This window comes from Ranitomeya variabilis, chromosome 6, assembly GCF_051348905.1.
Source record: "Ranitomeya variabilis isolate aRanVar5 chromosome 6, aRanVar5.hap1, whole genome shotgun sequence".
In the NCBI taxonomy this organism is placed as follows: domain Eukaryota; kingdom Metazoa; phylum Chordata; class Amphibia; order Anura; family Dendrobatidae; genus Ranitomeya; species Ranitomeya variabilis.
Window position 1 is genome coordinate 2,758,848 of NC_135237.1, and position 27,816 is coordinate 2,786,663.

The 27,816-nt window shown below is 50.7% G+C and overlaps 1 protein-coding gene across 4 annotated transcripts in view; it reads right to left on the reverse strand.

Annotated features, from left to right (window-relative positions):
• The window catches only part of AGAP3 (ArfGAP with GTPase domain, ankyrin repeat and PH domain 3), a 498,289-nt gene that overhangs the window by 36,451 nt on the left and 434,022 nt on the right, over nucleotides 1-27,816 (reverse strand). For 2 of the 4 annotated variants that reach the window (XM_077267735.1, XM_077267731.1), the window contains exon 12: nucleotides 4,354-4,503. The exons of the other annotated variants lie outside the window; for them this stretch is intronic. In XM_077267735.1, the coding sequence (XP_077123850.1) occupies nucleotides 4,354-4,503 (150 nt within the window). The remainder of the gene's footprint in view (nucleotides 1-4,353; nucleotides 4,504-27,816) is intronic. 4 annotated transcript variants of the gene reach the window in all.

Here is a 27,816-nt window from a genome sequence, read left to right on the forward strand (position 1 = left end):
GAGGAAGCAAGAGAGGAAAAGAGGAGAAAGAGAAGCGAGAGAGCGAGAAAGAGAAAGACAGTAAGTGAGACAGGAAGAGAGCTCTAGAAGAGAGGAAGAGAAAGACAGGAAGCGAGAAAGAGGAAGAGAAAGACAGGAAGCGAGAGAGAGGAAAAAAAAGTCAGGAAGGGAGCGAGAGAGAGGAAGTCAGGAAGCGAGAGAGGGAGAGAAAGGAAGTGAGAAAGAAAGGAAGCAAGAGGGACAGAGGAAAAGCGGGAAAGAGAGGAAGAGAAACAGGAAGTGAGAGCAAGAGAGGGGAAGAGAAAAACAGGAAACAAGAGGGATAAAGAGAAGAAGAGAAAGACAGGAAGCGAGAGAGAGGGAGAAAGACAGGAAGCGACAGAGAGGAAGAGAAAGACAGGAAGCGAGAGAGGGAGAAAGAGGAAGAGACAGGAGGCAAGAGAGGAAGCAATAATAAGTGAGACAGGAAGAGAAAGACAATAAGTGAGACAGGAAGAGAGAGAAAGAAGAGAGAGGAAGAGAAAGACAGGAAGCGAGAAAGGGAGAGAAATACAGGAAGCAAGAGAGGAAGAAGGAGGAAGTGAGAGAGAAAGGGAGAAAGGAATAGAAATACATGACATGAGGGAGGAAGAAATACATGAAGAGAGAGGAAGAAAGAGGAAGACAGAAAGCCAGTAAGTGGGAGAGGAAAAGAGAAAGACAGGAAGTGATAGAGAGAAAAACAGGAAGCAAGGGAGAAAAAAAGGAGTGAGAGAGGAAGAGAAGGGAAGGGAAGAAAGAGAGAGAGAAAAGAGAAAGACAGGTATCAAGGGAAAAAGAAAGAAAGAAAAAAGGAAGACAGGAAGCGATAGGGGTAGAGGAAGAGAAAGAAAGAGAGAAAGCAAAAGAGAGAGAGAGAAATCCAGGAAGCGAGAGAGGCAGAGAGAAAGACAGGAAGCATAAGAGAGAAAGACAGAAAGCGAGAGAGAGACACAGGAAGCAAGAGAGGGAGGGAGAGAAAGAAAGACAGGAAGCAAGAGAGTGAGAGAAAGATAGGAAATGAAAGGGGAAGAAAAAAGAGGAAGGCAGCAAAACAGGAAGCGAGTGAGAAAAAAAAAGAAAAACAAGAAGCGAGAGAGGAAGAATCAGAAAAGACAGGAAGCGAGGGGAAGAGGAAGAGAGAGAGAGAAAGCAGTAGAGGGCATGAGAAAGATAGGAAGCGAAAGAAGAGAAAAACAAACACAGAAAAGAAAGAAAAACACAGGAAGTGAAAAGAAGAGAGAGGGAGAAAGTGAGAGACAGTTGGGGAGAGAAAGAGTGAGTGAGAAAGGAAGAGAAAGACAGGAAGTGAGATAGGAAGAAGGAGAAAGACTTCCTGAGAGAAGAAGACAAACACAGGAAGCAAGAGAGGGAAAGAAAAATAGAGAAGAGAAACACAGGAAGTGAGAGAGAAGGGGAGAGAGGGGGAAAGTGAGAGAAAGGGAGAATGAAAGAGGAACAGATAAAGACCGGAAGCGAGAGGAGAAGATAAGACAAAGGAAGAGAGACAGAGAGAAAGCAGGAGAGGGCATGAGAAAGACAGGAAAGAGACAAGAAGAGAAAAATAGAAAGACAGGAAGCGAGAAATGTAGAGAGAGAAAGGAAGACACAGGAAGTGAGAAGAAGAGAGAGGGAGAGACAAAAAGGGGGCGAGAGAAGGAGAGAAAAAGGAAGAGAGAGAAAGACAGGAAGACAAGAGAAAAATGAAGTGACAGAGGGAGAGAGAGAAACAGGGAGAGGAAGCAAGAAAGACAGGAAGAGAGAGGAAGAAAAAGACAGGAAGCAAAAGAGGAAAAGATACAGGAGGAAAAGAAGAGAAAGAAGACAGAAAAAGAGAAGATAGAGAGGAAGCGAGAGAACGCGAAAGAGAAAAGAGGAAAAGAAAGAGCAAGAGTAAAAGAGAAAGGGGAAGAGAGGAAATGGGAGAACAGTAAAGGGGAAAGAAAGGGAGAGAGAGTGAAAGGGGAAGTAAAAGGGAAAGAGGTAGAATGTAAAACATGGAGAGCAAGAAGAAGAAACAACAAGAGAGTGGAAGCAAGATAGAAAGAGAGAGTAAAGGATAAATATAAAGGTAGACAGAGCGAGAAAATAAAGAGAAAAAGGAGAAAGAAAAGGGAAAGAGAGAAAGAAAAATAAGGAAGAAAATGAAAAAGAGGGTAGAAAGAATAGGGAAGAGTGAAAAAATGAAGAAAAATGATGAAAGAGCGGAGAACGAGAAAATGAAGAAAGAGTAGAAAGAAAGAGAAAGGAAAGAAACGCAGGAGAAAGAGGAAAGGAACACAGGAGAAAGAGGAAAGGAACGCAGTAGAAAAAGCAAATAAACGCAGGAGAAAGAGGAAAGGAACGTAGGAGAAAGAGGAAAGGAACTTAGGAGAAAAAGGGGATAGGTACGCAGGAGAAAGAGGAAAGGGATGCAGGAGAAAGAGGAAAAGGAAGCAGGAGAAAGAGGAAAGGAAAACTGGAGAAAGAAAAGGAACACTGGAGAAAGAAAAGGAACTCTGGAGAAAGAAAAGGAACTCTGGAGAAAGAAAAGGAACTCTGGAGAAAGAAAAGGAACGCTGGAGAAAGAAAAGGGACGCAGGAGCAAGAGAGGAAAGGGGCACAGGAGAAAGAGGAAAGGGACACAGAAGAAAGAGAGGAAAGGGGGACGCAGGAGAGAAAAATGGGACGCAGGATAAAGAGGAAAGGGACGCAGGATAAAGAGGAAAGGGACGAAGGAGCAAGAGGAAAGGGACGCAGGAGCAAGAGGAAAGGGACGCAGGAGCAAGAGGAAAGGGACACAGGAAAAAGAGGAAATAGGAAAAGGACGCAGGAGAAAGAGAGGAAAGGGACGCAGGAGAGGAAAAAGGGGTGCAGGAGAAAGAGAGGAAAGGGACGCAGGAGAAAGAGGAAAGGGATGCAGGAGAAAGGGGATGCAGGAGAAAGGGAGGAAGAGGATGCAGGAGAAAGGGAGGAAAGGGACGCAGGAAAAAGAGGAAAGGGACACAGGAGAAAGAGAAGAAAGGGACCCAGGACAAAGAGGAAAGGTACGCAGGAGAAAGAGAGGAAAGGAACGCAGGAGAAAGAGAGGAAAAAGGAAAGGGACGAAGGAGAAAGAGGAAAGGGATACAGGAGAAAGGGAGGAAAGGAACGCAGGAGAGGAAAGGGACGCAGGAGAGAGGAAAGGGACGCAAGAGAGAGGAAAAGGAAGCAGGAGAAAGAGAGGAAAGAGGAAAGGGACAAAGGAGAAAGAGAGGAAAAGGACACAAGAGAAAGAGAGAAAAGGGAGGAAGGAAAAAGAGAGGAAAGGGAAGAAGGAGAAAGACGAAAGGGACGCAGGAAAATGAGGAAGGTGAAGCAGGAGAAAGAGGAAAGGGACGCAGGAGAAAGAGAGGAAAGGGCCGCACGATAAAGAGGAAAGGGACGCAGGATAAAGAGGAAAGAGGCGCAGGAGAAAGGGATGCAGGAAAAAGAGAGGAAAGGGACGCAGGAGAAAGAGGAAACGTACACTGGAGAAAGAGAGGAAAGGGACGCAGGAGAAAGAGAGGAAAGGGACGCAGGAGAAAGAGGAAAGGGACGTAGGAGAAAGAGAGGAAAGGGACGCAGGAGAAAGGGACGCAGGAAAAAGAGAGGAAAGGGACGCAGGAGAAAGAGGAAACGTTCGCAGGAGAAAGAGAGGAAAGGGACGCAGGAGAAAGAGAGGAAAGGGACGCAGGAGAAAGAGGAAAGGGACGCTGGAGAAAGAGAGGTAAGGGACCCAGGAGAAAGAACACCGGAGAAAGAGGAAAGGGACGCATTAGAGAAAAAGGGACGCAGGAGAAAGAGAGGAAAGGGACGCAGGAGAAAGAGGAAAGGGACGCAGGAGAAAGAGAGGAAAGAGACGCAGGAGAAAGGGACGCAGGAAAAAGAGAGGAAAGGGACGCAGGAGAAAGAGGAAACGTACGCTGGAGAAAGAGAGGAAAGGGACGCAGGAGAAAGAGAGGAAAGGGACGCAGGAGAAAGCGGAAAGGGACGCTGGAGAAAGAGAGGTAAGGGATGCAGGAGAAAGGGACACCGGAGAAAGAGGAAAGGGACGCATTAGAGAAAAAGGGACGCAGGAGAAAGAGAGGAAAGGGACACAGGATAAAGAGAGGAAAGGGACACAGGAAAGAGGAAAAGGACACAGGAGAAAGAGAGGAAAGAGGAAAAGGACGCAGGAGAAAAGGAGGAAAGGGATACAGGAGAAAGAGGAAAGGGACGCAGGAGAAAGACAGAAAAGGGACACAGGAAAAAGAGAGGGAAGGGACGCAGTAGAAAGAAACACTGGTGGGACAAAGAAATGAAAGCGGTACATCGTGTGTCATTCGGGCCTCTCACCTGTTGAGGTGTCACCCCACTGCTCCCCACTACACACAGAATAGGACCTCTGGGTCAGGGTGACCCCGTCGCTCTTCCCGCTATAAGTTGAGAGGCTGAGGCCGCTGACTGAGCGCTCAGAGGACAAGGAGCTGGAGGAGTGAGTGGCTCCTGTAAGGTAACGTACAAACATGGTGTCTATGGTGGAGAGAACAGGGACTGGAAGCTCCGGTCATGTACTGTGTCAGGGAACGATACGCCAGTATTCTACATAAATCCTTCAGAACCTGGATGCAGGAGCACATTCCTGTCAGGCCTAACATGACTGTTTCAGGAGGGAACGAAGGGCACGTCTGCATGTGGAGCCGAGCAGCACACTGCCATATGGGGGTGACAGGAGGTGATGTGTGTGGAGCAACACTTCAGGTAGTACACAACAGTCCTGGAGGGAATACAGAGTTACTTGGTGTTATGTGACAGGATGAACAGTAAGAGGTGTCAGAGAGAACATGAGGGGTTAAAGTGGGTGACTGGGCATCAGAGAGATATGAAGAAGGCGGCTGGCGCAGGGGGGGGAGGGCGACTGGCGCTGTCAGGTAATACGACTCATTATACTCCACGTCGCTGTACAATCAGCGCCGGGTAATTGTGGAATTTGATGCTAATGATTAATGAATTAAACATGCGCCATCAATTAGTCCTGGGAGAATAACTCTGCATAAAGCAGCGGGTAATGTAATTACAGGAAGAGCTGAGCATGGCAGCGCCAGCGGGGAGGGGGGCACATAATACTGACACAGTATCAGAAATGGTGAGGGCAGCGCCAGAGAGGAGGACACACATCACTGACACAGTATCAGAAATGGTGAGAGCAGCGCCAGAGAGGAGGACACACATCACTGACACAGTATCAGAAATGGTGAGAGCAGCGCCAGAGAGGAGGACACACATCACTGACACAGTATCAGAAATGGTGAGGGCAGCGCCAGAGAGGAGGACACACATCACTGACACAGTATCAGAAATGGTGAGAGCAGCGCCAGAGAGGAGGACACACATCACTGACACAGTATCAGAAATGGTGAGAGCAGCGCCAGAGAGGAGGACACACATCACTGACACAGTATCAGAAATGGTGAGAGCAGCGCCAGAGAGGAGGACACACATCACTGACACAGTATCAGAAATGGTGAGAGCAGCGCCAGAGAGGAGGACACACATCACTGACAGTATCAGAAATGGTGAGAGCAGCGCCAGAGAGGAGGACACACATCACTGACACAGTATCAGAAATGGTGAGAGCAGCGCCAGAGAGGAGGACACACATCACTGACACAGTATCAGAAATGGTGAGGGCAGCACCAGAGAGGAGGACACACATCACTGACACAGTATCAGAAATGGTGAGGGCAGCGCCAGAGAGGAGGACACACATCACTGACACAGTATCAGAAATGGTGAGGGCAGCGCCAGAGAGGAGGACACACATCACTGACACAGTATTAGAAATGGTGAGAGCAGCGCCAGAGAGGAGGACACACATCACTGACAGTATCAGAAATGGTGAGAGCAGCACCAGAGAGGAGGACACACATCACTGACACAGTATCAGAAATGGTGAGAGCAGCGCCAGAGAGGAGGACACACATCACTGACACAGTATTAGAAATGGTGAGAGCAGCACCAGAGAGGAGGACACACATCACTGACAGTATCAGAAATGGTGAGAGCAGCACCAGAGAGGAGGACACACATCACTGACACAGTATCAGAAATGGTGAGAGCAGCGCCAGAGAGGAGGACACACATCACTGACACAGTATCAGAAATGGTGAGAGCAGCGCCAGAGAGGAGGACACACATCACTGACACAGTATCAGAAATGGTGAGAGCAGCGCCAGAGAGGAGGACACACATCACTGACACAGTATCAGAAATGGTGAGAGCAGCGCCAGAGAGGAGGACACACATCACTGACACAGTATCAGAAATGGTGAGAGCAGCGCCAGAGAGGAGGACACACATCACTGACACAGTATCAGAAATGGTGAGAGCAGCGCCAGAGAGGAGGACACACATCACTGACACAGTATCAGAAATGGTGAGGGCAGCACCAGAGAGGAGGACACACATCACTGACACAGTATCAGAAATGGTGAGGGCAGCGCCAGAGAGGAGGACACACATCACTGACACAGTATCAGAAATGGTGAGGGCAGCGCCAGAGAGGAGGACACACATCACTGACACAGTATTAGAAATGGTGAGAGCAGCGCCAGAGAGGAGGACACACATCACTGACACAGTATCAGAAATGGTGAGAGCAGCGCCAGAGAGGAGGACACACATCACTGACACAGTATCAGAAATGGTGAGAGCAGCGCCAGAGAGGAGGACACACATCACTGACACAGTATCAGAAATGGTGAGAGCAGCGCCAGAGAGGAGGACACACATCACTGACACAGTATCAGAAATGGTGAGAGCAGCGCCAGAGAGGAGGACACACATCACTGACACAGTATCAGAAATGGTGAGAGCAGCGCCAGAGAGGACACACATCACTGACACAGTATCAGAAATGGTGAGAGCAGCGCCAGAGAGGAGGACACACATCACTGACAGTATCAGAAATGGTGAGGGCAGCGCCAGAGAGGAGGACACACATCACTGACACAGTATCAGAAATGGTGAGAGCAGCGCCAGAGAGGAGGACACACATCACTGACACAGTATCAGAAATGGTGAGAGCAGCGCCAGAGAGGAGGACACACATCACTGACACAGTATCAGAAATGGTGAGAGCAGCGTCAGAGAGGAGGACACACATCACTGACACAGTATCAGAAATGGTGAGAGCAGCGCCAGAGAGGAGGACACACATCACTGACACAGTATCAGAAATGGTGAGGGCAGCGCCAGAGAGGAGGACACACATCACTGACACAGTATCAGAAATGGTGAGAGCAGCGTCAGAGAGGAGGACACACATCACTGACACAGTATCAGAAATGGTGAGAGCAGCGCCAGAGAGGAGGACACACATCACTGACACAGTATCAGAAATGGTGAGAGCAGCGCCAGAGAGGAGGACACACATCACTGACACAGTATCAGAAATGGTGAGAGCAGCGCCAGAGAGGAGGACACACATCACTGACACAGTATCAGAAATGGTGAGGGCAGCATCAGAGAGGAGGACACACATCACTGACACAGTATCAGAAATGGTGAGAGCAGCACCAGAGAGGAGGACACACATCACTGACAGTATCAGAAATGGTGAGGGCAGCGCCAGAGAGGAGGACACACATCACTGACACAGTATCAGAAATGGTGAGAGCAGCGTCAGAGAGGAGGACACACATCACTGACACAGTATCAGAAATGGTGAGGGCAGCGCCAGAGAGGAGGACACACATCACTGACACAGTATCAGAAATGGTGAGAGCAGCCCCAGAGAGGAGGACACACATCACTGACACAGTATCAGAAATGGTGAGAGCAGCGCCAGAGAGGAGAACACACATCACTGACACAGTATCAGAAATGGTGAGAGCAGCGCCAGAGAGGAGGACACACATCACTGACACAGTATCAGAAATGGTGAGAGCAGCGCCAGAGAGGAGGACACACATCACTGACACAGTATCAGAAATGGTGAGAGCAGCGCCAGAGAGGAGAACACACATCACTGACACAGTATCAGAAATGGTGAGAGCAGCCCCAGAGAGGAGGACACACATCACTGACACAGTATCAGAAATGGTGAGGGCAGCGCCAGAGAGGAGGACACACATCACTGACACAGTATCAGAAATGGTGAGGGCAGCGCCAGAGAGGAGGACACACATCACTGACACAGTATCAGAAATGGTGAGAGCAGCGCCAGAGAGGAGGACACACATCACTGACACAGTATCAGAAATGGTGAGAGCAGCGCCAGAGAGGAGAACACACATCACTGACACAGTATCAGAAATGGTGAGAGCAGCGCCAGAGAGGAGGACACACATCACTGACACAGTATCAGAAATGGTGAGAGCAGCGTCAGAGAGGAGGACACACATCACTGACACAGTATCAGAAATGGTGAGAGCAGCGCCAGAGAGGAGAACACACATCACTGACACAGTATCAGAAATGGTGAGGGCAGCGCCAGAGAGGAGGACACATCACTGACACAGTATCAGAAATGGTGAGAGCAGCGCCAGAGAGGAGGACACACATCACTGACACAGTATCAGAAATGGTGAGAGCAGCGTCAGAGAGGAGGACACACATCACTGACACAGTATCAGAAATGGTGAGAGCAGCGCCAGAGAGGACACACATCACTGACACAGTATCAGAAATGGTGAGAGCAGCATCAGAGAGGAGGACACACATCACTGACACAGTATCAGAAATGGTGAGAGCAGCGTCAGAGAGGAGGACACACATCACTGACACAGTATCAGAAATGGTGAGAGCAGCGCCAGAGAGGAGGACACACATCACTGACACAGTATCAGAAATGGTGAGAGCAGCCCCAGAGAGGAGGACACACATCACTGACACAGTATCAGAAATGGTGAGAGCAGCCCCAGAGAGGAGGACACACATCACTGACACAGTATCAGAAATGGTGAGAGCAGCGCCAGAGAGCAGGACACACATCACTGACACAGTATCAGAAATGGTGAGGACAGCGCCAGAGAGGAGGACACACATCACTGACACAGTATCAGAAATGGTGAGAGCAGCCCCAGAGAGGAGGACACACATCACTGACACAGTATCAGAAATGGTGAGAGCAGCACCAGAGAGGAGGACACACATCACTGACACAGTATCAGAAATGGTGAGAGCAGCGCCAGAGAGGAGGACACACATCACTGACACAGTATCAGAAATGGTGAGAGCAGCGCCAGAGAGGAGGACACACATCACTGACACAGTATCAGAAATGGTGAGAGCAGCACCAGAGAGGAGGACACACATCACTGACACAGTATCAGAAATGGTGAGAGCAGCGCCAGAGAGGAGGACACACATCACTGACACAGTATCAGAAATGGTGAGGGCAGCGTCAGAGAGGAGGACACACATCACTGACACAGTATCAGAAATGGTGAGAGCAGCGCCAGAGAGGAGAACACACATCACTGACACAGTATCAGAAATGGTGAGAGCAGCGCCAGAGAGGAGGACACACATCACTGACACAGTATCAGAAATGGTGAGAGCAGCACCAGAGAGGAGGACACACATCACTGACACAGTATCAGAAATGGTGAGGGCAGCACCAGAGAGGAGGACACACATCACTGACACAGTATCAGAAATGGTGAGAGCAGCGCCAGAGAGGAGGACACACATCACTGACACAGTATCAGAAATGGTGAGGGCAGCGTCAGAGAGGAGGACACACATCACTGACACAGTATCAGAAATGGTGAGAGCAGCGCCAGAGAGGAGAACACACATCACTGACACAGTATCAGAAATGGTGAGAGCAGCGCCAGAGAGGAGGACACACATCACTGACACAGTATCAGAAATGGTGAGAGCAGCGCCAGAGAGGAGGACACACATCACTGACACAGTATCAGAAATGGTGAGAGCAGCACCAGAGAGGAGGACACACATCACTGACACAGTATCAGAAATGGTGAGAGCAGCGCCAGAGAGGAGAACACACATCACTGACACAGTATCAGAAATGGTGAGAGCAGCGCCAGAGAGGAGGACACACATCACTGACACAGTATCAGAAATGGTGAGAGCAGCACCAGAGAGGAGGACACACATCACTGACACAGTATCAGAAATGGTGAGGGCAGCACCAGAGAGGAGGACACACATCACTGACACAGTATCAGAAATGGTGAGAGCAGCGCCAGAGAGGAGGACACACATCACTGACACAGTATCAGAAATGGTGAGAGCAGCGCCAGAGAGGAGGACACACATCACTGACACAGTATCAGAAATGGTGAGAGCAGCACCAGAGAGGAGGACACACATCACTGACACAGTATCAGAAATGGTGAGAGCAGCGTCAGAGAGGAGGACACACATCACTGACACAGTATCAGAAATGGTGAGAGCAGCACCAGAGAGGAGGACACACATCACTGACACAGTATCAGAAATGGTGAGAGCAGCGCCAGAGAGGAGGACACACATCACTGACACAGTATCAGAAATGGTGAGAGCAGCGCCAGAGAGGAGGACACACATCACTGACACAGTATCAGAAATGGTGAGAGCAGCGCCAGAGAGGAGGACACACATCACTGACACAGTATCAGAAATGGTGAGAGCAGCACCAGAGAGGAGGACACACATCACTGACACAGTATCAGAAATGGTGAGAGCAGCGTCAGAGAGGAGGACACACATCACTGACACAGTATCAGAAATGGTGAGAGCAGCACCAGAGAGGAGGACACACATCACTGACACAGTATCAGAAATGGTGAGAGCAGCGCCAGAGAGGAGGACACACATCACTGACACAGTATCAGAAATGGTGAGAGCAGCGCCAGAGAGGAGGACACACATCACTGACACAGTATCAGAAATGGTGAGAGCAGCGCCAGAGAGGAGGACACACATCACTGACACAGTATCTGAAATGGTGAGAGCAGCGCCAGAGAAGAGGACACACATCACTGACACAGTATCAGAAATGGTGAGAGCAGCACCAGAGAGGAGGACACACATCACTGACACAGTATCAGAAATGGTGAGAGCAGCGCCAGAGAGGAGGACACACATCACTGACACAGTATCAGAAATGGTGAGAGCAGCGTCAGAGAGGAGGACACACATCACTGACACAGTATCAGAAATGGTGAGAGCAGCGCCAGAGAGGACACACATCACTGACACAGTATCAGAAATGGTGAGAGCAGCATCAGAGAGGAGGACACACATCACTGACACAGTATCAGAAATGGTGAGAGCAGCGCCAGAGAGGAGGACACACATCACTGACACAGTATCAGAAATGGTGAGAGCAGCGCCAGAGAGGAGGACACACATCACTGACACAGTATTAGAAATGGTGAGAGCAGCGTCAGAGAGGAGGACACACATCACTGACACAGTATCAGAAATGGTGAGGGCAGCGCCAGAGAGGAGGACACACATCACTGACACAGTATCAGAAATGGTGAGGGCAGCGCCAGAGAGGAGGACACACATCACTGACACAGTATCAGAAATGGTGAGGGCAGCGCCAGAGAGGAGGACACACATCACTGACACAGTATCAGAAATGGTGAGAGCAGCACCAGAGAGGAGGACACACATCACTGACACAGTATCAGAAATGGTGAGAGCAGCGTCAGAGAGGAGGACACATATCACTGACACAGTATCAGAAATGGTGAGAGCAGCGCCAGAGAGGAGGACACATATCACTGACACAGTATCAGAAATGGTGAGAGCAGCGTCAGAGAGGAGGACACACATCACTGACACAGTATCAGAAATGGTGAGAGCAGCGCCAGAGAGGAGGACACACATCACTGACACAGTATTAGAAATGGTGAGAGCAGCCCCAGAGAGGAGGACACACATCACTGACACAGTATCAGAAATGGTGAGAGCAGCCCCAGAGAGGAGGACACACATCACTGACACAGTATCAGAAATGGTGAGAGCAGCGCCAGAGAGGAGGACACACATCACTGACACAGTATCAGAAATGGTGAGAGCAGCGCCAGAGAGGAGGACACACATCACTGACACAGTATCAGAAATGGTGAGAGCAGCGCCAGAGAGGAGGACACACATCACTGACACAGTATCAGAAATGGTGAGAGCAGCGCCAGAGAGGAGGACACACATCACTGACACAGTATCAGAAATGGTGAGAGCAGCGCCAGAGAGGAGGACACACATCACTGACACAGTATCAGAAATGGTGAGAGCAGCGCCAGAGAGGAGGACACACATCACTGACACAGTATCAGAAATGGTGAGAGCAGCGCCAGAGAGGAGGACACACATCACTGACACAGTATCAGAAATGGTGAGAGCAGCGCCAGAGAGGAGGACACACATCACTGACACAGTATCAGAAATGGTGAGAGCAGCGCCAGAGAGGAGGACACACATCACTGACACAGTATCAGAAATGGTGAGAGCAGCGCCAGAGAGGAGGACACACATCACTGACACAGTATCAGAAATGGTGAGAGCAGCGCCAGAGAGGAGGACACACATCACTGACACAGTATCAGAAATGGTGAGAGCAGCACCAGAGAGGAGGACACATATCACTGACACAGTATCAGAAATGGTGAGAGCAGCCCCAGAGAGGAGGACACACATCACTGACACAGTATCAGAAATGGTGAGGGCAGCGCCAGAGAGGAGGACACACATCACTGACACAGTATCAGAAATGGTGAGAGCAGCGCCAGAGAGGAGGACACACATCACTGACACAGTATCAGAAATGGTGAGGGCAGCGCCAGAGAGGAGGACACACATCACTGACACAGTATCAGAAATGGTGAGAGCAGCGCCAGAGAGGAGGACACACATCACTGACACAGTATCAGAAATGGTGAGAGCAGCGCCAGAGAGGAGGACACACATCACTGACACAGTATCAGAAATGGTGAGAGCAGCGCCAGAGAGGAGGACACACATCACTGACACAGTATCAGAAATGGTGAGGGCAGCACCAGAGAGGAGGACACACATCACTGACACAGTATCAGAAATGGTGAGAGCAGCCCCAGAGAGGAGGACACACATCACTGACACAGTATCAGAAATGGTGAGGGCAGCACCAGAGAGGAGGACACACATCACTGACACAGTATCAGAAATGGTGAGAGCAGCGCCAGAGAGGAGGACACACATCACTGACACAGTATCAGAAATGGTGAGAGCAGCCCCAGAGAGGAGGACACACATCACTGACACAGTATTAGAAATGGTGAGAGCAGCGCCAGAGAGGAGGACACACATCACTGACACAGTATCAGAAATGGTGAGAGCAGCCCCAGAGAGGAGGACACACATCACTGACACAGTATTAGAAATGGTGAGAGCAGCGTCAGAGAGGAGGACACACATCACTGACACAGTATCAGAAATGGTGAGGGCAGCGCCAGAGAGGAGGACACACATCACTGACACAGTATCAGAAATGGTGAGAGCAGCGCCAGAGAGGAGGACACACATCACTGACACAGTATCAGAAATGGTGAGGGCAGCGCCAGAGAGGAGGACACACATCACTGACACAGTATCAGAAATGGTGAGGGCAGCGCCAGAGAGGAGGACACACATCACTGACACAGTATCAGAAATGGTGAGAGCAGCACCAGAGAGGAGGACACACATCACTGACACAGTATCAGAAATGGTGAGGGCAGCACCAGAGAGGAGGACACACATCACTGACACAGTATCAGAAATGGTGAGGGCAGCGTCAGAGAGGAGGACACACATCACTGACACAGTATCAGAAATGGTGAGAGCAGCGCCAGAGAGGAGGACACACATCACTGACACAGTATCAGAAATGGTGAGAGCAGCCCCAGAGAGGAGGACACACATCACTGACACAGTATCAGAAATGGTGAGAGCAGCCCCAGAGAGGAGGACACACATCACTGACACAGTATCAGAAATGGTGAGGGCAGCGCCAGAGAGGAGGACACACATCACTGACACAGTATTAGAAATGGTGAGAACAGCGTCAGAGAGGAGGACACACATCACTGACACAGTATCAGAAATGGTGAGAGCAGCACCAGAGAGGAGGACACACATCACTGACACAGTATCAGAAATGGTGAGAGCAGCGCCAGAGAGGACACACATCACTGACACAGTATCAGAAATGGTGAGAGCAGCCCCAGAGAGGAGGACACACATCACTGACACAGTATTAGAAATGGTGAGAGCAGCGTCAGAGAGGAGGACACACATCACTGACACAGTATCAGAAATGGTGAGGGCAGCGCCAGAGAGGAGGACACACATCACTGACACAGTATTAGAAATGGTGAGAGCAGCGCCAGAGAGGAGGACACACATCACTGACACAGTATCAGAAATGGTGAGGGCAGCGCCAGAGAGGAGGACACACATCACTGACAGTATCAGAAATGGTGAGAGCAGCACCAGAGAGGAGGACACACATCACTGACACAGTATCAGAAATGGTGAGAGCAGCGTCAGAGAGGAGGACACACATCACTGACACAGTATCAGAAATGGTGAGAGCAGCGTCAGAGAGGAGGACACACATCACTGACACAGTATCAGAAATGGTGAGAGCAGCACCAGAGAGGAGGACACACATCACTGACACAGTATCAGAAATGGTGAGGGCAGCGCCAGAGAGGAGGACACACATCACTGACACAGTATCAGAAATGGTGAGAGCAGCACCAGAGAGGAGGACACACATCACTGACACAGTATCAGAAATGGTGAGAGCAGCGCCAGAGAGGAGGACACACATCACTGACACAGTATCAGAAATGGTGAGAGCAGCGCCAGAGAGGAGGACACACATCACTGACACAGTATCAGAAATGGTGAGGGCAGCGCCAGAGAGGAGGACACACATCACTGACACAGTATCAGAAATGGTGAGAGCAGCGCCAGAGAGGAGGACACACATCACTGACACAGTATCAGAAATGGTGAGAGCAGCGCCAGAGAGGAGGACACACATCACTGACACAGTATCAGAAATGGTGAGGGCAGCGCCAGAGAGGAGGACACACATCACTGACACAGTATCAGAAATGGTGAGGGCAGCGCCAGAGAGGAGGACACACATCACTGACACAGTATCAGAAATGGTGAGGGCAGCGCCAGAGAGGAGGACACACATCACTGACACAGTATCAGAAATGGTGAGGGCAGCGCCAGAGAGGAGGACACACATCACTGACACAGTATCAGAAATGGTGAGGGCAGCGCCAGAGAGGAGGACACACATCACTGACACAGTATCAGAAATGGTGAGAGCAGCGCCAGAGAGGAGGACACACATCACTGACACAGTATCAGAAATGGTGAGAGCAGCGCCAGAGAGGAGGACACACATCACTGACACAGTATCAGAAATGGTGAGGGCAGCGCCAGAGAGGAGGACACACATCACTGACACAGTATCAGAAATGGTGAGGGCAGCGTCAGAGAGGAGGACACACATCACTGACACAGTATCAGAAATGGTGAGAGCAGCGCCAGAGAGGAGGACACACATCACTGACACAGTATCAGAAATGGTGAGAGCAGCACCAGAGAGGAGGACACACATCACTGACACAGTATCAGAAATGGTGAGAGCAGCGCCAGAGAGGAGGACACACATCACTGACACAGTATCAGAAATGGTGAGGGCAGCGTCAGAGAGGAGGACACACATCACTGACACAGTATCAGAAATGGTGAGAGCAGCACCAGAGAGGAGGACACACATCACTGACACAGTATCAGAAATGGTGAGAGCAGCGCCAGAGAGGAGGACACACATCACTGACACAGTATCAGAAATGGTGAGAGCAGCGCCAGAGAGGAGGACACACATCACTGACACAGTATCAGAAATGGTGAGAGCAGCGCCAGAGAGGAGGACACACATCACTGACACAGTATCAGAAATGGTGAGGGCAGCGCCAGAGAGGAGGACACACATCACTGACACAGTATCAGAAATGGTGAGAGCAGCGCCAGAGAGGAGGACACACATCACTGACACAGTATCAGAAATGGTGAGGGCAGCGCCAGAGAGGAGGACACACATCACTGACACAGTATCAGAAATGGTGAGAGCAGCCCCAGAGAGGAGGACACACATCACTGACACAGTATCAGAAATGGTGAGGGCAGCGCCAGAGAGGAGGACACACATCACTGACACAGTATCAGAAATGGTGAGAGCAGCACCAGAGAGGAGGACACACATCACTGACACAGTATCAGAAATGGTGAGAGCAGCGCCAGAGAGGAGGACACACATCACTGACACAGTATCAGAAATGGTGAGAGCAGCGCCAGAGAGGAGGACACACATCACTGACACAGTATCAGAAATGGTGAGAGCAGCGCCAGAGAGGAGGACACACATCACTGACACAGTATCAGAAATGGTGAGGGCAGCGCCAGAGAGGAGGACACACATCACTGACAGTATCAGAAATGGTGAGAGCAGTGCCAGAGAGGAGGACACACATCATTGACACAGTATCAGAAATGGTGAGAGCAGCGCCAGAGAGGAGGACACACATCACTGACACAGTATCAGAAATGGTGAGGGCAGCGCCAGAGAGGAGGACACACATCACTGACACAGTATCAGAAATGGTGAGATCAGCCCCAGAGAGGAGGACACACATCACTGACACAGTATCAGAAATGGTGAGAGCAGCGCCAGAGAGGAGGACACACATCACTGACAGTATCAGAAATGGTGAGAGCAGCGCCAGAGAGGAGGACACACATCACTGACACAGTATCAGAAATGGTGAGAGCAGCGCCAGAGAGGAGGACACACATCACTGACACAGTATCAGAAATGGTGAGAGCAGCCCCAGAGAGGAGGACACACATCACTGACACAGTATCAGAAATGGTGAGAGCAGCGCCAGAGAGGGGGACACACATCACTGACACAGTATCAGAAATGGTGAGGTCAGCGCCAGAGAGGAGAACACACATCACTGACACAGTATCAGAAATGGTGAGATCAGCCCCAGAGAGGAGGACACACATCACTGACACAGTATCAGAAATGGTGAGAGCAGCGCCAGAGAGGAGGACACACATCACTGACAGTATCAGAAATGGTGAGAGCAGCGCCAGAGAGGAGGACACACATCACTGACACAGTATCAGAAATGGTGAGAGCAGCGCCAGAGAGGAGGACACACATCACTGACACAGTATCAGAAATGGTGAGAGCAGCCCCAGAGAGGAGGACACACATCACTGACACAGTATCAGAAATGGTGAGAGCAGCCCCAGAGAGGAGGACACACATCACTGACACAGTATCAGAAATGGTGAGAGCAGCGCCAGAGAGGAGGACACACATCACTGACACAGTATCAGAAATGGGGAGAGCAGCGCCAGAGAGGAGGACACACATCACTGACACAGTATCAGAAATGGTGAGAGCAGCGTCAGAGAGGAGGACACACATCACTGACACAGTATCAGAAATGGGGAGAGCAGCGTCAGAGAGGAGGACACACATCACTGACACAGTATCAGAAATGGTGAGGGCAGCGCCAGAGAGGAGGACACACATCACTGACACAGTATCAGAAATGGTGAGAGCAGCCCCAGAGAGGAGGACACACATCACTGACACAGTATCAGAAATGGTGAGGGCAGCGCCAGAGAGGAGGACACACATCACTGACACAGTATCAGAAATGGTGAGAGCAGCGCCAGAGAGGAGGACACACATCACTGACACAGTATCAGAAATGGTGAGAGCAGCACCAGAGAGGAGGACACACATCACTGACACAGTATCAGAAATGGTGAGAGCAGCGCCAGAGAGGAGGACACACATCACTGACACAGTATCAGAAATGGTGAGGGCAGCACCAGAGAGGAGGACACACATCACTGACACAGTATCAGAAATGGTGAGAGCAGCGCCAGAGAGGAGGACACATATCACTGACACAGTATCAGAAATGGTGAGAGCAGCACCAGAGAGGAGGACACACATCACTGACACAGTATCAGAAATGGTGAGGGCAGCGCCAGAGAGGAGGACACACATCACTGACACAGTATCAGAAATGGTGAGAGCAGCGCCAGAGAGGAGGACACACATCACTGACACAGTATCAGAAATGGTGAGGGCAGCATCAGAGAGGAGGACACACATCACTGACACAGTATCAGAAATGGTGAGAGCAGCACCAGAGAGGAGGACACACATCACTGACACAGTATCAGAAATGGTGAGGGCAGCGCCAGAGAGGAGGACACACATCACTGACACAGTATCAGAAATGGTGAGAGCAGCGCCAGAGAGGAGGACACACATCACTGACACAGTATCAGAAATGGTGAGAGCAGCGCCAGAGAGGAGGACACACATCACTGACACAGTATCAGAAATGGTGAGAGCAGCCCCAGAGAGGAGGACACACATCACTGACACAGTATCAGAAATGGTGAGAGCAGCACCAGAGAGGAGGACACACATCACTGACACAGTATCAGAAATGGTGAGAGCAGCGCCAGAGAGGAGGACACACATCACTGACACAGTATCAGAAATGGTGAGGGCAGCGCCAGAGAGGAGGACACACATCACTGACACAGTATCAGAAATGGTGAGGGCAGCGCCAGAGAGGAGGACACACATCACTGACACAGTATCAGAAATGGTGAGAGCAGCGTCAGAGAGGAGGACACACATCACTGACACAGTATCAGAAATGGTGAGGGCAGCGCCAGAGAGGACACACATCACTGACACAGTATCAGAAATGGTGAGAGCAGCGCCAGAGAGGAGGACACACATCACTGACACAGTATCAGAAATGGTGAGAGCAGCACCAGAGAGGAGGACACACATCACTGACACAGTATCAGAAATGGTGAGGGCAGCGCCAGAGAGGAGGACACACATCACTGACACAGTATCAGAAATGGTGAGAGCAGCGTCAGAGAGGAGGACACACATCACTGACACAGTATCAGAAATGGTGAGAGCAGCGCCAGAGAGGAGGACACACATCACTGACACAGTATCAGAAATGGTGAGAGCAGCGTCAGAGAGGAGGACACACATCACTGACAGTATCAGAAATGGTGAGAGCAGCGCCAGAGAGGAGGACACACATCACTGACACAGTATCAGAAATGGTGAGAGCAGCGTCAGAGAGGAGGACACACATCACTGACACAGTATCAGAAATGGTGAGAGCAGCGCCAGAGAGGAGGACACACATCACTGACACAGTATCAGAAATGGTGAGAGCAGCGCCAGAGAGGAGGACACACATCACTGACACAGTATCAGAAATGGTGAGGGCAGCGTCAGAGAGGAGGACACACATCACTGACACAGTATCAGAAATGGTGAGAGCAGCGCCAGAGAGGAGGACACACATCACTGACACAGTATCAGAAATGGTGAGAGCAGCGCCAGAGAGGAGGACACATATCACTGACACAGTATCAGAAATGGTGAGAGCAGCCCCAGAGAGGAGGACACACATCACTGACACAGTATCAGAAATGGTGAGAGCAGCGTCAGAGAGGAGGACACACATCACTGACACAGTATCAGAAATGGTGAGAGCAGCCCCAGAGAGGAGGACACACATCACTGACACAGTATCAGAAATGGTGAGGGCAGCCCCAGAGAGGAGGACACACATCACTGACACAGTATCAGAAATGGTGAGAGCAGCGCCAGAGAGGAGGACACACATCACTGACACAGTATCAGAAATGGTGAGAGCAGCGCCAGAGAGGAGAACACACATCACTGACACAGTATCAGAAATGGTGAGAGCAGCGCCAGAGAGGAGGACACACATCACTGACACAGTATTAGAAATGGTGAGAGCAGCGCCAGAGAGGAGGACACACATCACTGACACAGTATCAGAAATGGTGAGAGCAGCCCCAGAGAGGAGGACACACATCACTGACACAGTATCAGAAATGGTGAGAGCAGCGCCAGAGAGGAGGACACACATCACTGACACAGTATCAGAAATGGTGAGAGCAGCACCAGAGAGGAGAACACACATCACTGACACAGTATCAGAAATGGTGAGAGCAGCGCCAGAGAGGAGGACACACATCACTGACACAGTATCAGAAATGGTGAGAGCAGCACCAGAGAGGAGAACACACATCACTGACACAGTATCAGAAATGGTGAGAGCAGCACCAGAGAGGAGGACACACATCACTGACACAGTATCAGAAATGGTGAGAGCAGCACCAGAGAGGAGAACACACATCACTGACACAGTATCAGAAATGGTGAGAGCAGCCCCAGAGAGGAGGACACACATCACTGACACAGTATCAGAAATGGTGAGAGCAGCGCCAGAGAGGAGGACACACATCACTGACACAGTATCAGAAATGGTGAGAGCAGCGCCAGAGAGGAGAACACACATCACTGACACAGTATCAGAAATGGTGAGAGCAGCGCCAGAGAGGAGAACACACATCACTGACACAGTATCAGAAATGGTGAGGGCAGCGCCAGAGAGGAGGACACACATCACTGACACAGTATCAGAAATGGTGAGAGCAGCGCCAGAGAGGAGGACACACATCACTGACACAGTATCAGAAATGGTGAGGGCAGCGCCAGAGAGGAGAACACACATCACTGACACAGTATCAGAAATGGTGAGAGCAGCGCCAGAGAGGAGGACACACATCACTGACACAGTATCAGAAATGGTGAGAGCAGCGCCAGAGAGGAGGACACACATCACTGACACAGTATCAGAAATGGTGAGAGCAGCGCCAGAGAGGAGAACACACATCACTGACACAGTATCAGAAATGGTGAGAGCAGCGCCAGAGAGGAGAACACACATCACTGACACAGTATCAGAAATGGTGAGGGCAGCGCCAGAGAGGAGGAAACATCACTGACACAGTATCAGAAATGGTGAGAGCAGCACCAGAGAGGAGGACACACATCACTGACACAGTATCAGAAATGGTGAGGGCAGCTCCAGAGAGGAGGACACACATCACTGACACAGTATCAGAAATGGTGAGAGCAGCACCAGAGAGGAGGACACACATCACTGACACAGTATCAGAAATGGTGAGAGCAGCGCCAGAGAGGAGGACACACATCACTGACAGTATCAGAAATGGTGAGAGCAGCGCCAGAGAGGAGGACACACATCACTGATATAGTATCAGAAATGGTGAGAGCAGCATCAGAGAGGAGGACACACATCACTGACACAGTATCAGAAATGGTGAGAGCAGCGCCAGAGAGGAGGACACATCACTGACACAGTATCAGAAATGGTGAGAGCAGCGCCAGAGAGGAGGACACACATCACTGACACAGTATCAGAAATGGTGAGAGCAGCGCCAGAGAGGAGGACACACATCACTGACACAGTATCAGAAATGGTGAGAGCAGCGCCAGAGAGGAGGACACACATCACTGACACAGTATCAGAAATGGTGAGAGCAGCACCAGAGAGGAGGACACACATCACTGACACAGTATCAGAAATGGTGAGAGCAGCGCCAGAGAGGAGGACACACATCACTGACACAGTATCAGAAATGGTGAGGGCAGCGTCAGAGAGGAGGACACACATCACTGACACAGTATCAGAAATGGTGAGAGCAGCGCCAGAGAGGAGGACACACATCACTGACACAGTATCAGAAATGGTGAGAGCAGCACCAGAGAGGAGGACACACATCACTGACACAGTATCAGAAATGGTGAGGGCAGCACCAGAGAGGAGGACACACATCACTGACACAGTATCAGAAATGGTGAGAGCAGCGCCAGAGAGGAGGACACACATCACTGACACAGTATCAGAAATGGTGAGGGCAGCGTCAGAGAGGAGGACACACATCACTGACACAGTATCAGAAATGGTGAGAGCAGCGCCAGAGAGGAGGACACACATCACTGACACAGTATCAGAAATGGTGAGAGCAGCGCCAGAGAGGAGGACACACATCACTGACACAGTATCAGAAATGGTGAGAGCAGCACCAGAGAGGAGGACACACATCACTGACACAGTATCAGAAATGGTGAGGGCAGCACCAGAGAGGAGGACACACATCACTGACACAGTATCAGAAATGGTGAGGGCAGCATCAGAGAGGAGGACACACATCACTGACACAGTATCAGAAATGGTGAGAGCAGCGCCAGAGAGGAGGACACACATCACTGACACAGTATCAGAAATGGTGAGAGCAGCACCAGAGAGGAGGACACACATCACTGACACAGTATCAGAAATCGTGAGAGCAGCGCCAGAGAGGAGGACACACATCACTGACACAGTATCAGAAATGGTGAGAGCAGCACCAGAGAGGAGGACACACATCACTGACACAGTATCAGAAATGGTGAGAGCAGCGCCAGAGAGGAGGACACACATCACTGACACAGTATCAGAAATGGTGAGAGCAGCGCCAAAGAGGAGGACACACATCACTGACACAGTATCAGAAATGGTGAGAGCAGCGCCAGAGAGGAGGACACACATCACTGACACAGTATCAGAAATGGTGAGAGCAGCGCCAGAGAGGAGGACACATATCACTGACACAGTATCAGAAATGGTGAGAGCAGCGTCAGAGAGGAGGACACACATCACTGACACAGTATCAGAAATGGTGAGAGCAGCGCCAGAGAGGAGAACACACATCACTGACACAGTATCAGAAATGGTGAGAGCAGCCCCAGAGAGGAGGACACACATCACTGACACAGTATCAGAAATGGTGAGAGCAGCGTCAGAGAGGAGGACACACATCACTGACACAGTATCAGAAATGGTGAGAGCAGCACCAGAGAGGAGGACACACATCACTGACACAGTATCAGAAATGGTGAGAGCAGCGTCAGAGAGGAGGACACACATCACTGACACAGTATCAGAAATGGTGAGAGCAGCGCCAGAGAGGAGGACACACATCACTGACACAGTATCAGAAATGGTGAGGGCAGCCCCAGAGAGGAGGACACACATCACTGACACAGTATCAGAAATGGTGAGAGCAGCGCCAGAGAGGAGGACACACATCACTGACACAGTATCAGAAATGGTGAGAGCAGCGCCAGAGAGGAGGACACACATCACTGACACAGTATCAGAAATGGTGAGGGCAGCGCCAGAGAGGAGGACACACATCACTGACACAGTATCAGAAATGGTGAGAGCAGCGCCAGAGAGGAGGACACACATCACTGACACAGTATCAGAAATGGTGAGAGCAGCGCCAGAGAGGAGGACACACATCACTGACACAGTATCAGAAATGGTGAGAGCAGCGCCAGAGAGGAGGACACACATCACTGACACAGTATCAGAAATGGTGAGAGCAGCGCCAGAGAGGAGGACACACATCACTGACACAGTATCAGAAATGGTGAGAGCAGCGCCAGAGAGGAGGACACACATCACTGACACAGTATCAGAAATGGTGAGAGCAGCGCCAGAGAGGAGGACACACATCACTGACACAGTATCAGAAATGGTGAGGGCAGCGCCAGAGAGGAGGACACACATCACTGACACAGTATCAGAAATGGTGAGAGCAGCGCCAGAGAGGAGGACACACATCACTGACACAGTATCAGAAATGGTGAGAGCAGCACCAGAGAGGAGGACACACATCACTGACACAGTATCAGAAATGGTGAGAGCAGCGCCAGAGAGGAGGACACACATCACTGACACAGTATCAGAAATGGTGAGGGCAGCGCCAGAGAGGAGGACACACATCACTGACACAGTATCAGAAATGGTGAGAGCAGCGCCAGAGAGGAGGACACACATCACTGACACAGTATCAGAAATGATGAGGGCAGCGCCAGAGAGGAGGACACACATCACTGACACAGTATCAGAAATGGTGAGAGCAGCGTCAGAGAGGAGGACACACATCACTGACACAGTATCAGAAATGGTGAGAGCAGCCCCAGAGAGGAGGACACACATCACTGACACAGTATCAGAAATGGTGAGAGCAGCGCCAGAGAGGAGGACACACATCACTGACACAGTATCAGAAATGGTGAGGGCAGCGCCAGAGAGGAGGACACACATCACTGACACAGTATCAGAAATGGTGAGAGCAGCGCCAGAGAGGAGGACACACATCACTGACACAGTATCAGAAATGATGAGGGCAGCGCCAGAGAGGAGGACACACATCACTGACACAGTATCAGAAATGGTGAGAGCAGCGTCAGAGAGGAGGACACACATCACTGACACAGTATCAGAAATGGTGAGAGCAGCGCCAGAGAGGAGGACACACATCACTGACACAGTATCAGAAATGGTGAGAGCAGCGCCAGAGAGGAGGACACACATCACTGACACAGTATCAGAAATGGTGAGAGCAGCGCCAGAGAGGAGGACACACATCACTGACACAGTATCAGAAATGGTGAGAGCAGCGCCAGAGAGGAGGACACACATCACTGACACAGTATCAGAAATGGTGAGGGCAGCACCAGAGAGGAGGACACACATCACTGACACAGTATCAGAAATGGTGAGAGCAGCCCCAGAGAGGAGGACACACATCACTGACACAGTATCAGAAATGGTGAGAGCAGCGCCAGAGAGGAGGACACACATCACTGACACAGTATCAGAAATGGTGAGGGCAGCGCCAGAGAGGAGGACACACATCACTGACACAGTATCAGAAATGGTGAGGGCAGCACCAGAGAGGAGGACACACATCACTGACACAGTATCAGAAATGGTGAGAGCAGCGCCAGAGAGGAGGACACACATCACTGACACAGTATCAGAAATGGTGAGAGCAGCGCCAGAGAGGAGGACACACATCACTGACACAGTATCAGAAATGGTGAGAGCAGCCCCAGAGAGGAGGACACACATCACTGACACAGTATTAGAAATGGTGAGAGCAGCGTCAGAGAGGAGGACACACATCACTGACACAGTATCAGAAATGGTGAGGGCAGCGCCAGAGAGGAGGACACACATCACTGACACAGTATCAGAAATGGTGAGAGCAGCGCCAGAGAGGAGGACACACATCACTGACACAGTATCAGAAATGGTGAGGGCAGCGTCAGAGAGGAGGACACACATCACTGACACAGTATCAGAAATGGTGAGAGCAGCGCCAGAGAGGAGGACACACATCCCTGACACAGTATCAGAAATGGTGAGGGCAGCGCCAGAGAGGAGGACACACATCACTGACACAGTATCAGAAATGGTGAGGGCAGCGCCAGAGAGGAGGACACACATCACTGACACAGTATCAGAAATGGTGAGGGCAGCGTCAGAGAGGAGGACACACATCACTGACACAGTATCAGAAATGGTGAGAGCAGCGCCAGAGAGGAGGACACACATCACTGACACAGTATCAGAAATGGTGAGAGCAGCACCAGAGAGGAGGACACACATCACTGACACAGTATCAGAAATGGTGAGAGCAGCGCCAGAGAGGAGGACACATATCACTGACACAGTATCAGAAATGGTGAGAGCAGCCCCAGAGAGGAGGACACACATCACTGACACAGTATCAGAAATGGTGAGAGCAGCGCCAGAGAGGAGGACACACATCACTGACACAGTATCAGAAATGGTGAGAGCAGCGCCAGAGAGGAGAACACACATCACTGACACAGTATCAGAAATGGTGAGAGCAGCGCCAGAGAGGAGGACACACATCACTGACACAGTATCAGAAATGGTGAGAGCAGCGCCAGAGAGGAGAACACACATCACTGACACAGTATCAGAAATGGTGAGAGCAGCGCCAGAGAGGAGGACACACATCACTGACACAGTATCAGAAATGGTGAGGGCAGCGCCAGAGAGGAGGACACACATCACTGACAGTATCAGAAATGGTGAGAGCAGCACCAGAGAGGAGGACACACATCACTGACACAGTATCAGAAATGGTGAGAGCAGCGCCAGAGAGGAGGACACACATCACTGACACAGTATCAGAAATGGTGAGGGCAGCGCCAGAGAGGAGGACACACATCACTGACACAGTATCAGAAATGGTGAGAGCAGCGCCAGAGAGGAGGACACACATCACTGACACAGTATCAGAAATGGTGAGGGCAGCGCCAGAGAGGAGGACACACATCACTGACACAGTATTAGAAATGGTGAGGGCAGCCCCAGAGAGGAGGACACACATCACTGACACAGTATCAGAAATGGTGAGAGCAGCCCCAGAGAGGAGGACACACATCACTGACACAGTATCAGAAATGGTGAGAGCAGCGCCAGAGAGGAGGACACACATCACTGACACAGTATCAGAAATGGTGAGGGCAGCGCCAGAGAGGAGGACACACATCACTGACACAGTATCAGAAATGGTGAGGGCAGCGTCAGAGAGGAGGACACACATCACTGACACAGTATCAGAAATGGTGAGAGCAGCGCCAGAGAGGAGGACACACATCACTGACACAGTATCAGAAATGGTGAGAGCAGCGCCAGAGAGGAGGACACACATCACTGACACAGTATCAGAAATGGTGAGGGCAGCGTCAGAGAGGAGGACACACATCACTGACACAGTATCAGAAATGGTGAGAGCAGCGTCAGAGAGGAGGACACACATCACTGACACAGTATCAGAAATGGTGAGAGCAGCGCCAGAGAGGAGGACACACATCACTGACACAGTATCAGAAATGGTGAGGGCAGCGCCAGAGAGGAGGACACACATCACTGACACAGTATCAGAAATGGTGAGAGCAGCACCAGAGAGGAGGACACACATCACTGACACAGTATCAGAAATGGTGAGGGCAGCGCCAGAGAGGAGGACACACATCACTGACACAGTATCAGAAATGGTGAGGGCAGCGCCAGAGAGGAGGACACACATCACTGACACAGTATCAGAAATGGTGAGGGCAGCGTCAGAGAGGAGGACACACATCACTGACACAGTATCAGAAATGGTGAGAGCAGCGCCAGAGAGGAGGACACACATCACTGACACAGTATCAGAAATGGTGAGAGCAGCGCCAGAGAGGAGGACACACATCACTGACACAGTATCAGAAATGGTGAGAGCAGCGCCAGAGAGAAGGACACACATCACTGACACAGTATCAGAAATGGTGAGAGCAGCACCAGAGAGGAGGACACACATCACTGACACAGTATCAGAAATGGTGAGAGCAGCGCCAGAGAGGAGGACACACATCACTGACACAGTATCAGAAATGGTGAGGGCAGCGTCAGAGAGGAGGACACACATCACTGACACAGTATCAGAAATGGTGAGAGCAGCACCAGAGAGGAGGACACACATCACTGACACAGTATCAGAAATGGTGAGAGCAGCGCCAGAGAGAAGGACACACATCACTGACACAGTATCAGAAATGGTGAGGGCAGCCCCAGAGAGGAGGACACACATCACTGACACAGTATCAGAAATGGTGAGAGCAGCGCCAGAGAGAAGGACACACATCACTGACACAGTATCAGAAATGGTGAGAGCAGCACCAGAGAGGAGGACACACATCACTGACACAGTATCAGAAATGGTGAGAGCAGCGCCAGAGAGGAGGACACACATCACTGACACAGTATCAGAAATGGTGAGGGCAGCGTCAGAGAGGAGGACACACATCACTGACACAGTATCAGAAATGGTGAGGGCAGCGCCAGAGAGGAGGACACATATCACTGACACAGTATCAGAAATGGTGAGAGCAGCGCCAGAGAGGACACACATCACTGACAC